Below are 22,392 nucleotides of genomic sequence, written 5' to 3' on the forward strand. Positions count from 1 at the left end.
GGCTCGCGATGCATCCGGCATCATTGAGATGAGGCAGCTAGGGTTTCATCGACCATAGTAGCATAGGCGGATCGGTGGAAGGAGGCAGTGCCGGGTGGCACCCGCGTCGGCAGCCACCGGTGGGCCCCGGGCGCGTCACCGAGGAGGGGCGCTATCGGCCGTGGCCGGGGCGGCCACCCTTCGCACAGGCGCAACACCCGGTGGGGGGCGTCGTCGGCTCGCGCGGCCATGAGGCGTGAGGAGGGCGTGGAGAAGGAGGAGGAGGAGGAGGAGGGCAGCCGCCGCCGCATCGAGGGCCGGCGCTGCCAAGGTGTGGTGGCGCCGCCGTGGCCGCATCGGGAGAGCTGGGGAGGGAGAGAGAGCGCTACGGGAAAGGAAGAGACGGAAAGAGAGAGAGAGGGGAAGGGAGGAGATATTTTTACCTAGCGCGGGTACTCTTGGCCGACACTTACACAGTTGCCCTCTCCAGGCTAGGCCAACACTTTCTAAGTCTTCTAATTTTTGCCGACACTTTTTCTGTCAGCAGAGAAACACCGATAGATAATTTGTAGTCTTACAGTCTTATTGCCAACAGATGATTAGACATTAAAACGATATACAATTGCAAACACATAATATGTTGTCCAAACCTGCCTTTTGCCAACACATAAGTGTAGGCAAATGTGTGTCATGGTGTAGTGTGAATAGGGTGATCACCAGTTGTCCAGCGCCATTGCAGGAAGTGATCAGGACCTAAAATTCAGTAAGTTTAGATGGCAAGGAAGCACTGACAGTCTACGAACCTAGAGAGCTCTTGAGCAGCGATAGATGAAAGACAGGGTGCACGGCCGCCGTTGCCAGAAGGTCCAGGAGATAGGCCACAGTGCCAATGCGCTTCAGAATGTGGAAGGGCCCAAAGAACTTGAATGATAGCTTGTTGTTCGATCGAGTTGCCACAGACAACTGCACATACAACTAGAGCTTTAAGAAAACCCAATCACCCACATTGAAAGTGCGCTCTAAGCGATGCTTATCTGCCTGTTTCTTCATTTGAAGTTGAGCACACTCTAGGAGCTAGTGAACAAGGCGTTGCATCAAGTCCCGATTATAGAGCCATTGCTGGAGTTCAGGGATAGGAGCAGCAGATGATATGTCCAACCCCAAATGTCGTGGCTGACATCCATAAAGCACCTCAAAGGGTGAGCGTCCCAGGGTCGAATGAGAAGACGTATTATACCAATATTCGGCGAGGGAGAGCCACTGCGACCATTGGTGAGGGCAGGCGTGAACGAAGCATCGAAGATACATCTCCATACATTGATTAACACACTTTGTCTGCCAGTCCGTCTATGGATGGTAGGCAGAGCTCATGCGGAGGTCAGTCCCTGCCAGCTTGAAAAGCAACTGCCAGAACTTGCTAGTGAAAAGCCGATCTCGATCAGAAATGATAGCCAATGGCAAACCATGCCAGCTTGTAAATATGATCCAGGGGAGGTAAATTTGTCCACGACCACCATTATAACATTGGTAGATCCCGAGAGAGGCAACCCTTCAACAAAATCCATGGAGATTACTTCCCAAGAAGATTTTGACACTGACAATGGTTGCAGGAGACCGGGATAACTGCTGCGATCTGGTTTGGCCTGAGCACAAATAGAGCAAGACTGCATATATTTTAGAACTGCAGCACGCATACCCGACCAATAGAATAGTTGATGGATTTTGGCCAGTGTGGCAGGAGCACCAGAATGCCCTCCGACTACGCTGTCATGAAGAGCTGAAAGCACTCAGGTCTGAAGATCAGTGTACAAACCCAACCATACCCTGTCCTTGTACATGATAATCCCTTGGCGCAAGCTGAATGGAGGGCTAGCTACGGGATCCAAAGAGAGTTGGGTTAACAGACTAGAGGCCTTAGTATGTTGCTGGTACTAGTCATGCAAGGAAGATTTCTAGTCGTGTATGGGAGATGACACTGCTAACAGTGTTTCAGTAGGAGGCCGGCGGGACAAAGTGTCAGCGACAGTATTGTCTTCACTGCGGTGGTAGACGATGCGATAGCGGAGACCCAGCAAACGTGTGAATACTTTTTGCTGCCAAGGAGTGTGGAGCCGCTGCTCATTGAGATAGACAAGGCTTTTCTAGTCCGTGTGGATCACAAACTCCGATTGCATCAGATAATGGCGCCAACTATCCACCGCCATAAGAATTGCTAAGTACTCCTTCTCGTAGACGAAGAGGCCCTGATTGCGAGGCCCCAAAGCCTTATTGATATAGGCTAAGGGGTGTCCACGTTGTTGCAGCACAGCACCAATTCCATAGCTGGAGGCATTTGTCTCAGCCTCAAATGGAATGGAGAAATCTGGGAGCGCCAGAACTAGAGCTGACGACAGAGCAGCCTTTAGCGAGTTGAAGGCTGAATCATGAAGAGAAGTCTAGACAAACATAGTATCTTTCTTTAGCAATTCATTGAGAGGTTTGGCAATGACACCGAAATGGCACACAAATTTCTGGTAGTACCCAGTGAGCCCTAGAAATCCGCAAAGAGCACGTACTGTGGTTGGTATTGGCCAATCCTAAATCGCCTAGACTTTGGCCGGGTCTGTCACCAAACCAGCACTATTAATCACATGGCCCAAGTACAAAACTGAACGTTGAGCAAACTTACACTTGGAGAGTTTGATTTTCCATTGGTCGGCTGCAAGCCATTGGAATGCCGTCGCAACATGTTGCACATGCTCTTCATAAGTGCGACTGTATATCAAGATATCATCGAAAAAGACAATCACAAAGCGGCGAAGCCCTAGAGCCAAAGTTGCATTCATGGCACCCAGAAATGTCCCTAGAGCGCCAATCAAGCCGAATGCCATCACCCTGAATTCGTACTGACCCAGATGGGTTTGAAAAGCAGTCTTGTGCTCTTCACCGGCTTCGAGCAAGATCTGATGAAACCCGGCACGGAGGTCCAAATTTGTAAACCAACTGGCCTAGGCTAGCTCGTCCATAAGCTCATCGAAGACTCGAATAGGGAATTTGGATTTAGCCATGAGAGCATTAAGATGGCGGAAATCAACGCAAAACCGGTATGATCCATCTTTCTTCTTGACGAGGAGCACCGGGGATGAAAATGCCCTAGTGCTAGGCTGGATAATCCCTTGGGACAGCATGTCATTGACTTGGCGCTCAATCTCGTCCTTTAGTCTAGGTGGATAACGGTACGGCCGAATGAATACCGAACTGGCCCCGGACAGTAGAGGGATAGAATGATTGCAGGCCCAAGATGGTGGCAACTCCACTGATGGGGTAAACAAATCAGAGAATGCATCAATCAGGGCTTGTATTTCTTCTGGAAATGACTGTTGGGAAGATGCCTCACTGGATGAATCTGACTGTTGGTAGAGTTGCAACAGTAACTATGATGGAGGCTCTTCATCGATTCCTTGCAGTAACATGGAGTTACCATGATAAGGAATAAGAAACCACTTTTGGAGCCAGTGGACTTGCATGGGACTGAAGGTAGATAACCAATCCATTCCCACAATAGCATCAAAAGCCAACAATGGAAGAATCCTGAAATCGAATGAAAATGTGCACTGATCAATTGTCCATGGCACTTGACTTAGAACCCCTGAACTCTGAAGCAAGCCACTACCAGCAATTTGAACCTTAGTCTGCTGCGGAATCAGCTGAGCTGTCGATAGCTTGGAAGCCAAAGACTCACTAACAAAAGAAGTTGAACTGCCCGAATCGACAAGTATCAAAGCAGGGATGCCAGCCACTGTCCCAGAAAACCTGATAGTACAAGATGCACTGGAACCCAGAGCAGCTGCCTTTGATATTGCAACACAACACAACTGTTCTGCAGGAGGCTCTTCAATATGTTCAGACTAACAATCTTTCGAAGCATCAAAGGAATCCCACAAGGCCTCCACTGCCAGCAGCACCTCAGGCGGGCATGTGTGATCCTTACTCCACTTGGCGCCACACTTGTAACAGAGGCCCAGTGCGCGACGATAAGCTTTGACCGCCTTGAGCTCAGGGTCAGTGTTGGAGGAAGAAGAAGTAGCCAGAGCAGAAGCGGCAATGCCCGGTTTAGTGGATGGCTTCTCAGCACGTGGCGGCAACGGTAATGGCAACACCGTCTTGGGGAGCAGCTGAAACTTGGAAGCAGTATGCCAATCACTAGCACATCCATGCTTGACTATACCGGAAGCCAGAACACAAGCAGTATCGAGGTTTTGTGGACGCTGAACCAACACTACAACTTTAATTTTAGGCAAGAGCCCGTCGATGAAACACATGGTATAATACACTGGGTTGGTGGAATTGGAATATACAGACAACTGATTGACTAACTTAGTGAAGCGTTTGACATACTCGAAGATAGTAGTCTGCTGTCGTATGGAAAATAGCTGACGGATCAAGAGCTCATGTTGGTCACGATCAAAGCGATCGTGCAACAGCTGACAAAATGTGGACCAAGAGGAATTGCGAAGTTGGGATTCAACGGACTAAAACCAATGAGCAGCAGGACCCTCTAGATAATGCTCGGAAACACTGATCCACAAGGATTCCTTGACACCGTACATCACAAAGTACTTCTCATAGCACGACGCCACAGTCGCGGATTATCGCCGTCGAATTTTGGAAAAGGCAGCTTAGGGAGACGACCAAAGGCCGATGGGTTGTGGATGTAATCAGGAGGTTTGTGGGGAGGAAAATTGGGCGGAAGAGTGTATGGAGGATGAAAAACAGGTGGAGCAGAAGAAGAAGGGGCGATGATCTGTGACATAGAAGATGGAGGAGCAAATTGCTGTGAAGCTGGATGAGGGGATGAGAAATTGGTAGGAATCATGTGGGTTTGAGAAAACTGAGGGTAACGTGATGGAGAAGGGTATGGCTGATGAAAATTGGGTGGAGCTGATGCTGGAAGGGAAAAATTGGGCGGAGATGTTGCTGGAAGGGAAAAATTGGGTGGAGCTGTGGGCGGAGGGGGGAAATTAGATGGGGCTGTAGGTGGAGGAGGAAAATTGGGAGTGGGAAGAGGATACGATGGGTAGAAATTGGATGGAATTGGACAAATCGAAGGACGAGGAGGATGTACGATGACAGACGAAGGACGATCTGGCACCGAAACACAAACACCAGATGAAATTGGAAGGTGAGGTGCAGACGTCGTACCGTTGGTCGGGATATGGCTCCAGGTTGTGACGACCCCAGAGCCAGTACCCCGTGTAATCGATGCAGCGCAGTGCCCGTTGGGCCCGTCGGCGTGAGATCCGACATCAGGCTGTGCGGTCGTCGACGAAGGGGAGAGCTGAGGCCCGAGCTGTCGAGAAGACGAGTTGGCCAGCTACTGGTCCCAGTTGGCGGAGATGCGCTTCACCTCGAGCCTGAGGTCGTGCACTAGCGCCTCCACCTCTGGCCTCCAGGTACCGAGATCCGTAGCCGCCATCTCCAGCGCCGTGACTCGGCTGTCGCGGTCATCGTTGGCGTGGGCGAGACGAAGGGACTCTAGATCGGAGCAGGCGGACTCTAGGGAGGCGATGCGGGTGTCGAGTGCCGCATCCCGAGCGGTGCGGTCGCGGTCCTGGTCGGAGAAGCGGCGCTCCCACTTCTCATCTTGCTCGTCAAAACGTCGGTTGAGCTCGTCGAGGACCAGCTTTAGGTTGGGATCCATAGCACCATGGGCGCGGCGGAGCCTGGTGAAGTGCTCGTGCGGCGGCGGAGGAGCGGAGTCCAGATCGACACCATAGTCCGATGCCAATTGTAAGCAGGAACTAGGAAACTAATGCTTGGATGAGAAGAAGAAGAAGAAACACAGTAACGATGAGTGCTTGAATAACAGAATTGAGTTTAAGGTTTACAGGATTCGTAACCCTCTCTCTCTCCTTCTCCAGACTTATACTAGGCTACGGCTGCCACATGGGCCCAAACACCTTAGGATTGGGCCGAACTTGCCTCTTGGGCCTTGGAGATGAAGGAGCGCTGCCGCGGTCGCTGCCTCCAGCAGGGTTGACGCGGGCAGTGGAAGCAGAGTCAGGGGCGTTGCTGACATCTCATCCCAGCCACATGAGTTCATGTCACTTCCTACCTTAGATGCTATTATATTTTTTTTCCTAAATATAAAGTTATCCAAATATGAAAGCCCAATATCGGCCTAACCAAAAAGACCTATTGGGCTACTTGTTATCGAGTCCATGGAGTAAGCCGCATGGCATTTCAAGCTCCCTTCGTGTGTGTGTGTGTGTGTCTCATCTCAAATCTTACTATTATTATACTAGTTAGTTAGAGGCCTATAACCTCTCATAAAAAGTTAGAGGCTTACGAAGGAGGCTTCACGTTAATTCTCATTATATGTGTTAAAAAATCATATTGTGACAAAAATCAGGAAAATCTGGTGATCTATTAGGTTGTAGTCTAAGCACCACCATTAATACTAATATAGTCAACTGGTTCTATTCTGTTTCAAAAAGATTACCCACATCTACCGTATAGTAACGTCCCTAAATCGCATCTAAATTGCCCATTATTTAAACAACCTAAAGTAATACTCCTAAGTTCATAACTAAGTTAGCCACACGTGCCATTATATGAACCATAATATAAAGTAACTCTTAATTTATATCTAAACTAGCCATCCTATCATTATTGCAAATAATCTAAGTAAACTCTTAAATTCACATCTAGATTACCACTTTTGTCATTACTAAAGGTAAATTAAATATCCCATTAAATTATTGACATTTGCTATTATGTAAAATGCTTAGATGACTGTAAATTATGTCCATATGTGCTTCTAAATTACCCATTACTATTAAAAATAACTTAAGGTAAACATACATATAAAAATAGTCATACTGATCAAGTATACATGCACAAATGAGCAACGTTTCAATGATCATGGAAAAATGTTCCTTAAATCCTTAATGACTCATATTCTAATGACACTAACAAATTATTTTAAATTATATTATTATTCATGAAAATATTTTTTTGTAAGTTTTTTAGCTAAAATATAACGACATATCTAATTATTGATAATATAATTGTGAGCACTCTTTTTTTTATAAAAAAATATGACCACACATAATTTTTTTATAAGAAAAATCTAACATCTTGAGTAATAGATGAGGTTAATGCAAAGCAAAGGTGCAAATTACTTGGATGGACTTTGAGATTCATTTGGTGTAAATAGTTAGTATTAATTTTCTCTTTAGGTTAGCATAGTTTGCTCCTCTCAATCTCATTTCAAACGCTACCTACCGACAATAATTAAGAGTGCACTCTATAAGCTAAAATTCTTATTTTTAATAAAATATAAAATGAGAGGTGCAAATAAAATGTACAATAAGCAAAAAGAGTTTTAACTTTTGTTGAGGTTAGAACTTTATAGCAAGTAATAAGATCGAAATTTGAAAGTCGAAACCTATGTTCATGACTTCACAAGGCATGATCCGCTACAAAATTCACCATATCATAAACTCAGATCTTAACTAAATTTATTACAGACACATAATGTGCCATGTGAAGTGGAAATATATATATATATATATATATATATATATATAGTAATTGATAAGTTTATCATAAATAGATAGAGGAGAGTTCGCTTGAGATGAATTTAAGTCGTTGCATCTGCTGGCGGCCCAGTGCATCACTGAAAAGCAAACAACAAAAGCCGCAGCCGCAACATTACAACATGTCTATTGTGTGTTTGTGTTAGATAATTAACAAAGAAAGAGAACGCAATATAAGTATTTTTTTATTAGTCATAGGTATTTAACATGAACATATGTAATGTTTATACTCCCCTCATTCTAAACTATAAGATATTTTGGCTTTTCTAAATATATTGTTCTTAGTGTGTATTCAACATCAAAAGTTACATCTAAAAAAGACAAAATGTCTTATATTTGGAATGGAGGTAGTATCTCTTAAGAAAAGATTCCTTTTTTTTTTTGGGAGGGGGGGGGGGGGGGGGGGGGGGTGAGTATCTCTTAAGATTCTTGTCTACACAAAAGAGCACGGTTGATATATTAGTACTACTAACAAAATAGCTTTTCAATCCAGCAGCCTTAATATATCCATAGTTCCACCTCAAATCAAAGAAATTAATGGAGCTAGAGCTTGCCAAATACTAGGCCTGTAAGTTGGCGCTCGCGCGCAATTACTATGCGTCGTCTTGTGTACCATTGCTGGCAAGGAACCGAGGATGTCCACGGGTGCCCTGCACACGTCCCTTGGGAGCATGGCACCCACCACCACCACAGCTACGCAACTCTTCCCGAGTTCCTGGCCATGAATCTGATCTCGCATGCAGCTCTTCTCCGGAGCTAGCTGAGCTATCACCCTCCCACCGCAGCATGCAGCAATCGCTGTCGTCAGGTCACCATCGACGCAAGGCAAGAAGTGTTCAAAGGCAAGCAAGGGCGTTTGCGATCTTACGCCAAATGCAGAGGACTTGCCTCGCGGGCGGCCATATGACACCAAGTGGAGGCACTGAATTCTATTCCTCGATCGCTGCCCCTCACAACCCCTAGCTAAGCATGCTCTTCGAACGTGTCCATGGAGATGGACAGATGACGACCATGATGATGATGATGGTCCTGCAGCCGTGTCTCTCCGGCAGCCTCGCTATCACAAGCTTTGGTCTCTGCCTCTCTGGACTCTGGAGCGTAGTAGTTATAGGCCACTGCTTCATTTGCCGGCGATCGACGCCGGCGTATCATATCAGTATCACTGGCCTGAAGACCGGAGCGGTTTGCACCCCTACAAGGATTTTATTAACGGGAAACTAAGAAATGTACAGAATACAGAATACAAATTTAAGACACGAAAAAGGAGAAGAAAAAATGAAACTCAAAATGAAGATTACAACAGATTTGGATCCATAAGTCAAAAGCTAATGAGTCTTTGCAGGAGGCTCTTAGAAGCATCTCCGAGGGCCTTCCTAAATCTCACTTTTTAAATCATCATTTGGAGAGTCATTTGTATAAAAATCGTTTTCTATATCTTTTCATTCTCCAACAGTTTTTTTATATCCCGTGCGTACTCTAGAGAGTCATTCTCATCTTCTATTTTTGACTAGCGAAAAAACCGGAATAGAAGATGACTATATTTGGATAACCATTTAGACAAACTGTTGGAGGGTAATTTTTCACCAAAATCTCTATTCCTAACATTTAGGAACAATATAGAGAGTTTCTTGGAGTTGCTCGATCTAAGGACAGAGGATTCATCTCCTTTTTGAACGTGTCTTCCACTGCTGAGACTGTTGGTTGTTGAAAATATAGTCATTTCTTTAAATTTGTGTTTAGATTGTTTTGTTCGATGAATATGGTGAGTGCTTCGCAGCAGATACCTCAAATCGGATGAATCTGTTGAAAGTGGGAACAAATTCCAGATGCCTAACAAGCTTCCAAATTGCCCAGCACATTAGGATCGAGATTAGAACTTTTTTACTATGGTTGGGGAGGCATCAGGAAGTGTTAGATGTGTCTATGATTGGTGGGCCCATATGAGGGAAGGCGTTGGGAGGCATCAATGAGGGAGGCGTCGGGAGGCGTTAGATGTGTCTATGATCGGTGGGCCCATATACGCCGTAACGCCTCCCAATGCCTCCAACATTAAGGGGATTAGGACTCCAAATAAAAGAGTGATAATTCTATTTTCGTAGTTCTTTTATTTAATCAAGGGGAAAAGGGTAAATTCATAATTATAACATTAATGTTTTGGGTAGTATAGTTAGGTTGTATGATTTAAGTACTAAAGTTAGATAAATATTTTTTTTAGTAGTATAGGTGGCATGAATAATTCAAGTAGTATATAGTTAGATAAACATAACATTCTATTTCTAGGGTTCATCCAGGCCACCGCCTCCTCAACCGCCGCCGCCTACCTCCGCCAGCGCTCCCGACCTCGCGCCAGGACATCCAGGCCGCCAAGCTGCGTGGCCCGCTCGGCCGGCCTCCTTCGGGCGGCTGCCGGATCGGGACCGGGCTGCCAGGGGTGCTGTACTGGAGCAGCGGCGACGGCGGTAGAAGCAGGCTGCTTGCGGCGCGGGCGCGCGGCAGGAATAGGTTCAGTGGCGGAGGGCGGGGAACGACCAAGGATGAGACGGCTAAGGAGGACGAGGAGCAGGCCGCCGACGTGGTGATCGTCGACTCAGGGGACGACGAGGAGTACGCCTCCGACGAGGTGTCCGGGTTCAGGGGCCTCGTTCTTGATCTCTCTTACAGGTGCGATCACAATCACACACATGTATGGGTCCACGTATTAGAGACATGCGGATCTCATATACTTCAGTTTCAGCACACAATGAAACTTGAAAAAGGCTTAAATCATCTCTTTCGCTAGAGAATCAGATCAAAATTATGGAATGTTTTGCACATGTATCAAGAAGCAACATGCATGGTTTAACATCAGTTGCAGAGTTACAGTTTTTAAACTGGTGGTCTGTTTCATAATACCTTGAGCCTTTGGGCCTTCTTGTTCCAGTGTCACTAATAGCTATACTGACGCTTTTCGAGTACGATCAACCACATAATTTCTGCATGAAATTTATATTTCCACAAGGCACTTCTGTCATCAGATTTCGATGCACTTAGCTGGAATTTGATCCTCAAGACCTCAAGTGTGCTGAACTGAAACTATACTCTGCATTCAGGCCTCTGGTGTTGTTCAGGTTCCACAGTTGCTCAGGTAGTAAAGAGACGAAGAGTCAAGCAGAGCCTTAGTCGTAAAAGCATTCTTTACATACTCCCTCGTGCTCCTATGGTAAATTGCTTCTGCGCTGCCTATGATCTGCAATCTGGTGCCTTGTTGATTGTTAATCAGTATCTTAGCTGTGAAAATACAGAATAAAAAATGCAGTCTGGGCTTGACCAATATTCGGCTGCATATAATATGTCACCCACTCTGGCCACGTTTGGAATACATGAATTTATTGTCAATTTCTTTGTTGGCATCTAGATAGAGAAAAAGGCATCTCATGTATATGCATGCTTCTAATCTACAAAATTTGCAAATGATGGACACCAACTTTCAGTTAATCTCATACAGATACAGAAGAATAGCTAGTTCGACCAACACAGTCCAGCAACCCAGGTGCCACGTGAAGGAACATCCAATGCTACAAAAATACAACGAAACAGAATAGTAGAGCATCGCAGACCTTGAATGGGAGAAGCGATGCCTCCTGCTGTAAGATCTGGGCGACGTGGGCGCCGACAGCGCCTGCAGCAGCGGTAGACGGTGGTGCTTCCTGCTGAGGGGCGCCGGCGCGGAGGGCGGCGTCACGGGGGCAGGGCGTCGGCGTCTGGCAGCGGGGCCGAGGGCACAGCAGCAGCCGAGATGAGCGAGGGATGGGCGCTGGTGCTGTGGGGAGGCGGATGTCGGGCAGGCCGACGACGTTTCCCTTCGCGTGGGTGCATGGGCGGGCTGGGAGGTGGGCTGGCGGGGGCGGCGAGTTGGCTTTGCGAAATGACTATAATGCTCTTGAACGAATAAAATAAAATAAATAACTATTTTGGGTAGGCATCAGGAAGCGTTAGGAAGCATTTTCAACCATTGTAAAATGGCTCTCGAGATTAACATAAAGAATTGGGTGTCGGACTGGTCTCTGATTTGCATGATGGCCTCTGGGAATGCAGAATTTGGAGTGAAGGTGATATTTAACATGTTCCAACAATTTTTAGCGAACCTGCAGCCAATGAAGAAGTGTTGAACTGTTTCTTCTATTTGGTCTTGTCAGAGGACACACTGATAAGAGTCCAAATGCATATTCCTTCTTCTTAAGATATTTTTGGTCCTGAGCCTGTCCATAATAAGGAGCCAAAAGAAAACTCTGTGTTTTGGCTGACAGAAGCATTCGCAAAGCCATTTGATACCAATGTGAATCTGTCTATGTGCGATTAAAAGAGCATAGGCTTTTGAGGGTGAGAATCTTGACCCCAAGAATAATACCATTTGTCTTGATTGTTGGTTAGCGGCAGGTACTGGATGATGAAAAGCACTTCATTCAGTTGGTTGAAAGCCTCTGTGGAAAGGGGTAGGTTGAAGGCTTTGCTGGTAGGTTCAAGTTCATAGAATTCTCTTAGGCCTCGTTTGGTTCCTTTGGAATGCACACCAATTCCCAAGCAGCATTGGAGGGTTTTTTTTTTTTGGAATTATAAAATCTGCACCTTTCCAAAGGCAATGCTTTCGAAACTTATCTATTTGACTTATGATTTAATCTGATAGGGTGAGGGAGCAAAGGTAGATGGTTGGAAGGGCAGACGCACAGCATTTGTGAGTTGAAGTCTTCCAGCTTGTGTAAGAAAAGCAGAGATGCCTGCTAATCTTCACTCACATTTAAGTGACCAGGGGCATGAATTCTTTTCAGTTACTAGTGGCTGGGGTTCGCCTGCCTGCCTCCAGCCTCTAGGAGCAGCCGACTGCCATCCAGCCTTTCCACTTTGCCTGATCTGGCCGTGGTTGCCCTCGGCGCCATGGCAGACGGTTGGGCAAAGAAAGGCTCACCACGTACGCATGTGCAGAAGGCTCTGAAGTCTGAACTGAATTTTCTCCAGTCCTTTCTGTACGTACGTACGTAGTAGTTTCGCGCGTATTCGGGCATCTCGCTCACGGCGTGCTCCATCTGCAGGCGTGCATGCCATTATTAAGTTCTGAAAGCTGCCCGAAGAGCCATGCTACCACACTTGCATTGCACACATGTCCTCCTCCTCACCACTAACAGCCCTGAAACAGTTGTTCTTTCAAAAAAAAAACAGCCCTGAAACAGTTGCATTTCCATATGACCACTGCTCTGTCAAAGCTAATATAAGTTGTATATATACACATTACACACCTATTGAGACCAGTTATCACTTGTACTAGATTTCATATACCAGTAACTAGTTTTCTATTGAAACAAGAGCTAGATCATCAGGCACTGCTCATTGCCCTTTCTCTACCACCACTCCAATGCCTATTCGGCTCCATGTCTTGGCCAGCTCCGCGAGACACGCCGTCAGCACTTCGGTGGTGCTCGTCAGCTGGCTCATCGCCTTCTACCTCACCCCGCTGCTGCTCCACCTGTCCTACTTCCTCGCCGTCGACCTGCTCGGCTTCCTCGCCTTGGTCCTCCTCAAGCCAAGCAACCCCGGGTACCATCCGCGCTACGTCGACGTGTTCTTCATGTCGACGTCCGCGGTCACGGTCACCGGACTAGCCACCGTCGAGATGGAGGACCTCTCCAGCGCCCAGATCGTCGTCCTCACCCTCCTCATGCTCCTGGGCAGCGAGTTGTTCGTCTCCTTGCTCGGCCTCGTCCTCGAGTCGTCGCGCAAGCGACGACAGCAGCAGCGCGACCATCAAGATCACGACGGCAGGGTCATGGCGGCCGCCGTCTGCGACGAGCCGGATCTCGAAGAGGCGAATGATCCGGCGCCAACTCCGTCTGCGGATTCGTCCGGCGATGGTGACGATCGCAAGGAGACCTGCCGCGCCTTCAGAAGCTTAGCGCTCGTGGTCTCGGCCTACATGGCCGCGATCCTCGTCGTCGGCTCTGTGCTGGTGTTCGCGTACGTCGCCACCGTCCCGACCGCGCGCGACGTGCTGGCGAGGAAGCGCATCAGCGCCGCGCTCTTCTCGGTGTCCACCACCGTGTCGTCCTTCACCAACGGCGGCCTGCTCCCGACGAACGAGAGCATGGCGGTGTTCGCCGCTAACCGTGGCCTGCTCCTACTGCTGGCGGCACAGATCCTCGCCGGCAGCACGCTGCTTCCGGTGTTCCTCAGGCTGGCGGTGAGCGCCACGAGAGGGCTAGCGAGGGCGTTGTTCTTGTTCACCGGGCGAGGAGGACCCGTCGAGGAGCTCGTGCCCATGGACATGGAGAAGAGCGCCGCAGGGGCGGGCTTCGGCTACCTGCTGCAAAGCGGCCCGCGGGCAGCCTCCCTCGCCGCCACGGTGGTCGCCGTCGCGGCCGCTGCCGCGACGCTCCTCTGCTGCCTGAACTGGAACTCCGCGGTGTTCACGGGGCTCACCGCCGGCGAGAAGCTCACCAACGCCGTGTTCATGGCCGTGAACGTGCGCCAGGCCGGGGAGAACTCCGTCGACTGCTCCCTCGTCGCGCCGGCGGTGCTGGTGCTATTCCTCGCCATGATGTCAGTCACGCTCCTCCGCGTGAAATTGAAGTATACTACGCGACAAACATGTTGTTCGATCATTAACAGATTTTGCATGGCAACCGACGATTTTCAGGTGCATCCCGGCGTCGGCGACATTGTTATCGGTGCACGACGACGGAGGCGAAATGAAAAGGAGCGGCGCCGGAGAACCCGAAAGCAGGGATGGAGCGGAGAAGAAGAGGAGACTGTCGCTGAACAGCATGCTGCTGTCGCCGCTGGCCTGCAACGCCGCAGCGGTAATGCTCGCCTGCATCACTGAGAGGCGATCGATCTCCGGCGACCCGCTCAACTTCTCCACGTTCAACGTGATCTTCGAGGTGATCAGGTGAGGTGTACATGCACGATTGACGAACATCACAATCACAGTCCACAAACCATATATATTTGCCTCGTCACTCATCAGGAGCTTCTGAAACTGACATATGGATTCCTGCATGCATTTCAGTGCTTATGGGAACGTGGGGCTGTCCACTGGCTACAGCTGCTCGAGGCTGCCGCCGGCAGCGGAGGAGGCGACCGCCGCCTGCCATGACAAGCCATACAGCTTCTCCGGGTGGTGGACCGACCAGGGGAAGCTGCTCCTTGTTCTCCTCATGCTCTACGGGAGGCTCAAAGGCTTCCACGGACAGCGACGCAGGAGGTGAACTTTATTTGGTGACGATCGATGATGAAAGGCAAATGCCGAGATTGGTCGGGGATCAAACTTGAAATTCTTCAAGATTCCATGGACGATATGAATGAAATTTCAGAGTGAAATGCGATTGGAAGAAGGATACACACTCCGTAGAGAAATATAATTTTAGAATAGAGATTGTAAGTTTTTCTAGAGGTCATAGATATGGTACTTCTTTTAAATATAGATTATACTGTTCTCAATTTTGAGGACAACAATAGATGCTACAAATTAGGTTCACATGCATATAGACTTGAAACTAATTCAACGACTCAGCAGCCTACCCTAGACGCCCGCTCCGTCTCGCAAGACAGCCGCCACCACGCAACTCCTCGGCGCCACCGCCGCCGTCTAGGCTCCTCTCCTTCCTCTGCGGCGCTTCCGCCGGTGTTTGATCCAAATAAATATTCCGGCGAATCAGATGATTTTCGATCAAGATCGTGTATCCTGCGATGACTTCGGTGATTGTCACAACGAGATTGCCGTTGCAGGTGTCGATTGTATCGGCAAACGGCCAATTTATGGCCTTTATCTGCAAGGGGAGGATGCTTCTGAGAGTCCTGTAACATCCTCGGTGTTACACCGTAAATCATTTACTAAAATATGTCATGAGCATCATATTTATGTGTTAATGCAGGTGATAAAGTGTGTAGATCAATTTCTGTAACTCAAAACGATCAGCAAAAATATGAAACGAAAGTTGATTCGATAGTCATGTTATATTACATAGGGTTTAAAACTAATTTTTACTAAGAAAAAATGCTATAGAACATGTGTGTGATACTTAAATAAAGTTTGAAGTACCAACTTTGTAGATGACAATGAAATACTAGCGGACAAAAAATGATATTACTAGCTAATATTTCCACTAGCTTAGAAATCACAAATAGAAAATAAATTCAGCTCAAAAACTTAGAAATTTTCAAGTCTGCCAACAGTTAGACGCTGCTATGTTTGGCAATTTATTGTGAGAGATTGGGTTAAGGAGTGGTGTAGTGTTATAGCTCGAGTTAGTAGTCTCATATGCCATCTTGAGCATGGTGAAGACGGTTTAGGTTTAGGAGCAACCGTTTGGTCGTGTTGAGCGCTTTAAAATTCGTGCGCATTATCGGTTTTGGGCTGGTTGGTCGCGTGGCTGCGATCACCGCGCTCGGGCGCTCAGCGTCGCCGCGTTGCTCGCGCGTGCGCGTGCGCATGCACGCGCTGCGGCGCACGGCCGGCCGTGGCCACCTCTGGCCTAGCCATGGCTTGGCTGCCGCTGTGCGGAGCCGCTACTGATGCCACCTGCCCCATCCCGCGCTGCGCTGCTGTCGCGTCCGCCACTGCTCCTCGCGTCGCGACACTGCCGCTGCCGGTGCCATCAACTCGCGTCGCGACGCTGCCGCTACCGACGCCACTGCGACGCTGTGCTACTGCCGCTTGCCTTGTCCAAGTTCGCACGTGGGCTACCCCGCACCGTCGTCTCGCCTTAATGGCGCTGTGGCCGCGCATGCTATGCCCCTACCTGCCCTCGTGCGCGCACGTGGTTTGGTCGTAGTGTCGTGTAGCGGGTGCGTAGACGTCGCCCTAAGTCCGATCGGTCGCTTCCCGCCAAGGCAAGGACGAGCCGAACCCATTGCCACGCCCGTCTCTCTCTCTCCCTCTGCTTTCCGTCGCCGTCGGGTCGCGTCGTGGTGAAGCCATAGAGCGAGCACCTCTCATCAATTCCTCGTGCTCGCGTCTCTGCCTTCACGCCCTCTTTCCAGCCGACTCCACCCCGCCTTGACTCGCGTCATGCCGAACAATTTTGGAGCTTTGCCCACCGCCGTGCCGTTAAGGCCCATCGCCGCCCACGTCATGGCTAGTCTCCACCACTTCATCCCACGCCAATTCCTCTGCGCCACTAGCTAGCCATGGCTCCCTCTTCGTCGTGCGCATGCTAGTCGTAGCTCTAGTGCCGCCTCCTCGCCGCTGACATGGCCGTGCCTTTGCGGTCCGTCGTTCACTTCGCAACGCGCACGTGGCCAGCCTCGCTCGGGTCATCATTGGCCAAGATGGCTTCTCAGTAAGGTCACTGGTGAGTGGTCGTTGCTCACCCGCTACCCCTACCGCCTTGTTGCTGCTGCGGTTCGCCTAAATACCGTCGCTATTGCCGCAGGGTGCCCGCTGTCATGGAGAGGCCCCTCTACGGCGTCCTAGCTCGTGCAACCGTCGCACATCGTCTCACGTCGAACCCTAGGTGAGCGTCGGCCTCGTAGATAGGTCAGCGGGGGTCCCGTGTGGCCGGCGTAAGCGCCAGTGCCACCGCTCGCCGCGCCGAAGCACACGGGGATGGCTGGGGGCCTTGCCGTTGTAAAGAGGAGAAAGATCTGAGGGTTCCGTTGCAAAGTCGTTGTCTATAGAAATAATAACGTGGACTGCGGGTTGTTTTGCTCATAGTCTAAGGGCGTTTTTGCAAGAGTGCCGGCACGCGCGGGTTTCCTCGCCGCGGGCTGCCTCCGCGCGTGGGCCTCGCCTCGCCTGTGGGCCGCGTTGGGCCGAATTGAGTTTATCTTTTTCGTGGAGAATAGAAATAGCATTTCATTTTAATTCTGAGCTGAACTTTAGTAAATCATATAAAATCATGTAGGTATCCAAAATTTGTGAAACTAATTTTGTTAGTTTGTAAAATTGTGCTCTATCTATTGGTGTATTTAGTTCATATATATATATATATATATATGTTGATACCAGGTACTATTAAATCATTTGAGAGTGCTTAATATTATTAGGTTAAATATTGTAAGAATTTTTGTGGCAATATGGTGATAGTTGTAGCTTTGAAAATTTTACAGTAGCTTCATGGTATTATTATGTGCTCACTGTAATTTTTGTAGCTTTAGAATAGACTTAACATAAGGGTAGTTAAATGCTCTTTGTTTCAAATATACATTAAATCATTAGTAGAAATAAAGATATATCCTTCATTTGTAAAGTTAGGTGTTTGTTAGTTGAACCCAATACTTTACTTGATGAAGATGATAGTTAGCTTAGTATCTTAGTCATTAGAGCTAGCTTAGTAGTTTACCATGTGTATTCTTATTTTAGGAGCTGTTGTTGCTAAAATACTAAGTGTTGCATCATCATTGCATGCATGTAGAGAACGAGTTGGTAGAGATCGTGACCATCGGAGATCATGAGTTTGAGGAGGTGATCGAGGAGTACGAGGAGGAGATCCTCGTGTAGGAGGAGGTCCCGGAGCTGCCACTGACTGACTGAGCTGACACCGCGTCTGCTGAAGGGAAGCCTCGATGCATAACCCTTATTTTGAATAATCACTGAATATATATATGTGATATGTATTTACGTTACAGGCATTTTATGGAAACCACTTGCATAAATATATATATCCTATGAGTCCTACTAGTACAGGTGCGAGTAGCTGCTATGCTTAGTGTGGGGGTATGGCCCCCAAGACATGGGCCGCACCATCGGAGGTGGCCCGGCCCACAAGATCAAAGCGTGCACGGCACTGCTTGGCATGCACCGCAGGACATTGTATAGTACCAAATAGGATACTTACCTTGTAACCCTACAGGGGTCCCCTAGTGGACACGATCGATACATCTAGATCAAGCTACTTGGTCGTCCAGATCAATACAATACACCAAAGACACAGGACGTAGGGTATTACGTCGATCAGACATCCCGAACCTGTCTAAATCGCTGTCTCTGCGCCTTATGTCACCATCCAGTTCCTGATCACGCGCACCCCCACTGACAAATCTACCATCGTGGGATACCCCTCGGTGGACTGTCGAGCATATTCTGTCGACAGCTGGCGCGCCAAGTAGGGGTGTGCGCTTGATCCATGACGAGCCAGATGGACCTCAAATCAACAGCGCGTTCTCATCATCAATCTCGTGGAGATCCATGCCGGTCGACGACGATGATTCATCGCTAGCTACATCAGCCCCCGCGATAGCAGATCTGATCTCGGAACCACCTCCGAGGTCATCTTCACCAACAACCACGACCACCGCCATGACGACAGCTCGGAAAGCTCGAGCGCCGGGCAACTTCATCAACGCCGACCAGATAATGCCATACGTCGCCGACCAGATGCTCCGTCTAAAGCTAAGTCACGCTTTAATATTCTTCTAAATATTCTTCGATCTTCGTATATCACCATAATGTTTCTTCGAACTATTTTCTCCATGTTTGCTCTCCAAACAATTTTCTGAACCCTCGAACAGTCACGTTGATGCTCGGATGCCTCCAGAGATGGCCCTGTCTCTGGCTCCTCCCTACACGTGCTACGGGCTCCACGCTCTGTGTTATGGGTGGTCGGCAGCGGCTCCTTGGTCACACCTATTCCTCCTACACATGCACGAGCTCCGCGCTCGACGTTATGGACTATGGGCTAGCTAGGGCTGGAGACTCAGCTACACACTAACTGTTCAGGCGGTTTATATTAAACATAAATACATCTTCGCTCCAACTGATCACCAAACTACATACGCCATTTCATCGCCATTGCTGATTTTTCTCCAGAGTTCATCTATTTTTACATCATGTACTACCCATTCTACATGTTTGTATTGTAGGATCATCGTCCAGGTGCTCGGGCTTCTCCACCGATCAACTGGTCGGACCGCTCGTTTCATGGACTCCATCGCTGACCAGTTGCTCGGACTATTCGCCGGTCGCTTCTACTCAATGCTCATTTTGCCGCCGACCAGTAGACCAGACTGTTCGTCGCTCGTGCTTCATCACCAGCTACGCCGGTTACTCCTCAGCACTCGGATTCTTTGTGCTCGAGGACTAAGTGGGCACACTTCACTGCACGGACGTCGTCAGCTACGTCGGTGCTCGGACCTCGCCGCCTACACCGGGAACTCCTCGCTCCTCGGTGCTCGGTCATTGCCAGCGACACCGGGAACTCCTCGCTCCTCAGTGCTCGGTCATTGCCAGCGACGCCGGGGACTCCTCGCTCCTCGGTGCTCGGACATCGCCGCCTATGTCGGGGACTCCTCTCTCCTCGGTGCTCGGTCATCGCCAGCGACGCCGGGGACTCCTCGCTCCTCGGTGCTCGGACCTCGCCAGTTTCACCGGGGACTCCTCAGTGCTCGGACATCGCCGCCTACGCCGATGACTCCTCGGTGCTCGGTCATCACCATCAACATCGGGGACTCCTCGCTCCTCGGTGCTCGGACATCGCCGCCTACGTTGGGGACTCCTCGCTCCTTGCTCCTCGGTGCTAGGACATCGCCACCTACGCTAGGGACTCCTCGCTCCTCGGTGCTCGGTCATTGCCAGCGACGCCGTGGACTCCTCGCTCCTCGGTGCTCGGACATCGCCAGCTTCGCCGGGGACTCCTCGGTGCTTGGACATCGCTGCCTACACCGGGGACTCCTTGGTGCTCAGTCATCGCCAGCGATGCTAGGGACTCCTCGCTCCTTGGTGCTCAATCATCGCCAGCGACACCGGGGACTCCTCGCTTCTCGGTGCTCGGTCATCGCTAGCGATGCCGTGGACTCCTCGCTCCTCGATGCTCGGTCATCGACAGCGGCGCTGGGGACTCCTCGCTCCTCGGTGCTCGGTCATCGCCAGCGATGCCGGGGACTCCTCGCTCCTCGGTGCTCGGTCATCGCCAGCGACGCTAGGGACTCCTCGCTCCTCGATGCTCCCTTGGTGGTTGGATCTTGCTATGTCTCGTCGGTGTGCTATCAAGCTGCTCCATGCTATTTGGATCAGGGTGCTGATCTTGGGCAGCACGTCTGGGGTCTTAATACGCACATGTTAGACGACGTCGGCAAGCTTTCAGATTTCTTTTTCTTTGACCCTGCTACAAGATTCATTCTTCATCTTCCAGCAGGCTCGAGGACTAAGTGGGCACACTTCACCTTGCGGTGAATGTGCTTGTTCTCATCTCGAGGCTACGCCTAGGGACTGGCTGCCTGCTCGACTGGTTTTCTACTTTATGACCCTAGCACCACGTGACTACGTCACCTACTATCAGGCTCGGGGACTAGCTGTGGGGGTATGGCCCCCAAGACATGGGCCGCACCATCGGAGGTGGCCCGGCCCATAAGATCAAATCATGCACGGCGCTGCTCGGCGTGCACCGCAAGACATTGTATAGTACCAAATAGGAAACTTACCTTGTAACCCTGCTCCTCCAGAGTATATAAGGAGAGGCAGGGGTCCCCTAGCGAACACGATCGATACATCTAGATCAAGCTACTTGGTCGTCCAGATCAATATAATACACCAAAGACATAGGACGTAGGGTATTACGTCGATCAGACGGCCCAAACCTGTCTAAATCGCTGTCTCTGCGCCTTGTGTCACCATCCGGTTCCTGATCACGCGCACCCCCACCGACAAATCTACCATCGCGGGATACCCCTCGGTGGACTGCCGAGCATATTCTGTCGACACTTAGGTTTTTTGGTAGAGTGAGTAACCTACCGTTACTCGCAATAGGTGATTATTAATATTACTCTCATGATAAAATGGTGAAAAGAAATGGAGACCGGGCAGGGATATGGTATGGGTATTGGTGGGTGTAAGAGGTTGTGTCCCGTGGCCAACGGGGCATAGCTTGGTTACACTATTTTTCCTGTCTGTGTCGGTTAAGGACCGGCCGTTGCATTGGATTCTAGTCAGGTCACAAACTTATTATCCTGAGCACATACTTATTTATGGGAGCAGGGAAGGCTCGTTGCTCTCTTGTCGTGGGTTCCGGCTCTTTCCAGAACGATTGATTAGAGGCGGGGATGGTGGAAGTCTAAGCACCACACTGAGTCCGGGACCCAGCTGTGGGGGCTTGGAGTCCAAGTTTGGACGGGGACCTAGCCCCCTTGACAGGAGAGTGGTGAGTTAGTCCTGCTTGTGGCTGGGGCACAAGTGGGGCGTGTGTTTCGGGGTACCCAGCTGGACTACATTGGTTCGCGAATCACCGTGTAATATGATAAAACTTGTCTACGATCTAGCATCGTAGTAAGAACTGAAAGATGAAAGATGGTGAAATGGATCCGATTGCTCAACTCGTGCTTGAAAATAGAATAGGTGCTTACATAGAATGGTAGATAATGAACTAATCCTGACTGCTAATAAGAAACATATATAAGGATTTACTACTAGTAATGCTTTTCGTAAAAAGGAAACCCAGCAAGCCATAAAGCCTATCATATCCTTTGAAATTAGGAAATTATTCCCACTAGTCGGGTAAGTCTTGCGAGTATATTATGTACTCAGGGTTTATTTACCCCTGTTGCAGGTGCAGCTTGATGAGTAGTTGTTGTGTGGAGGATTCTTCTGGTGGGCACAAACGGATCCTTGTATCTTATCATTAGATGTTTAATTTAATTCTGTTGTTAAATTCTGCACTCTGAACTTGGTATTGTGATAATGTATTTCTAAGAACTCTTGTTGTATGAAATGGACTAAGTGTTGTAAACTCGTTCTCATTATTGGATCCTAGAGAAAAAATGTGGATTATTTGAGTTCTCTCTTGGGGTGTGCTCGACGGAACCGTTCGATGCAGCCAGCTTTCGGGGTGCTTAGTGTCTGGTGGAAGACGAGCGCCTCCGGAAACGTGCTTTT

The 22,392-nt window shown here is 49.1% G+C and overlaps 1 protein-coding gene across 1 annotated transcript; it reads left to right on the top strand.

The window, feature by feature from the left end:
* The first annotated feature begins 12,726 nt into the window (after positions 1–12,726).
* LOC136528239 (cation transporter HKT2;4-like) lies at positions 12,727–15,435 on the top strand. The gene is made up of 3 exons (XM_066521172.1): positions 12,727–14,126; positions 14,224–14,475; positions 14,596–15,435. The coding sequence occupies exons 1-3, from the start codon at positions 12,946–12,948 to the stop codon at positions 14,792–14,794; spliced, it is 1,632 nt and encodes a 543-aa protein (XP_066377269.1). The 5' UTR covers positions 12,727–12,945; the 3' UTR covers positions 14,795–15,435.
* The last annotated feature ends 6,957 nt before the right edge of the window (positions 15,436–22,392 follow it).

Source organism: Miscanthus floridulus, chromosome 19 (genome assembly GCF_019320115.1).
Source record: "Miscanthus floridulus cultivar M001 chromosome 19, ASM1932011v1, whole genome shotgun sequence".
NCBI lineage: Eukaryota > Viridiplantae > Streptophyta > Magnoliopsida > Poales > Poaceae > Miscanthus > Miscanthus floridulus.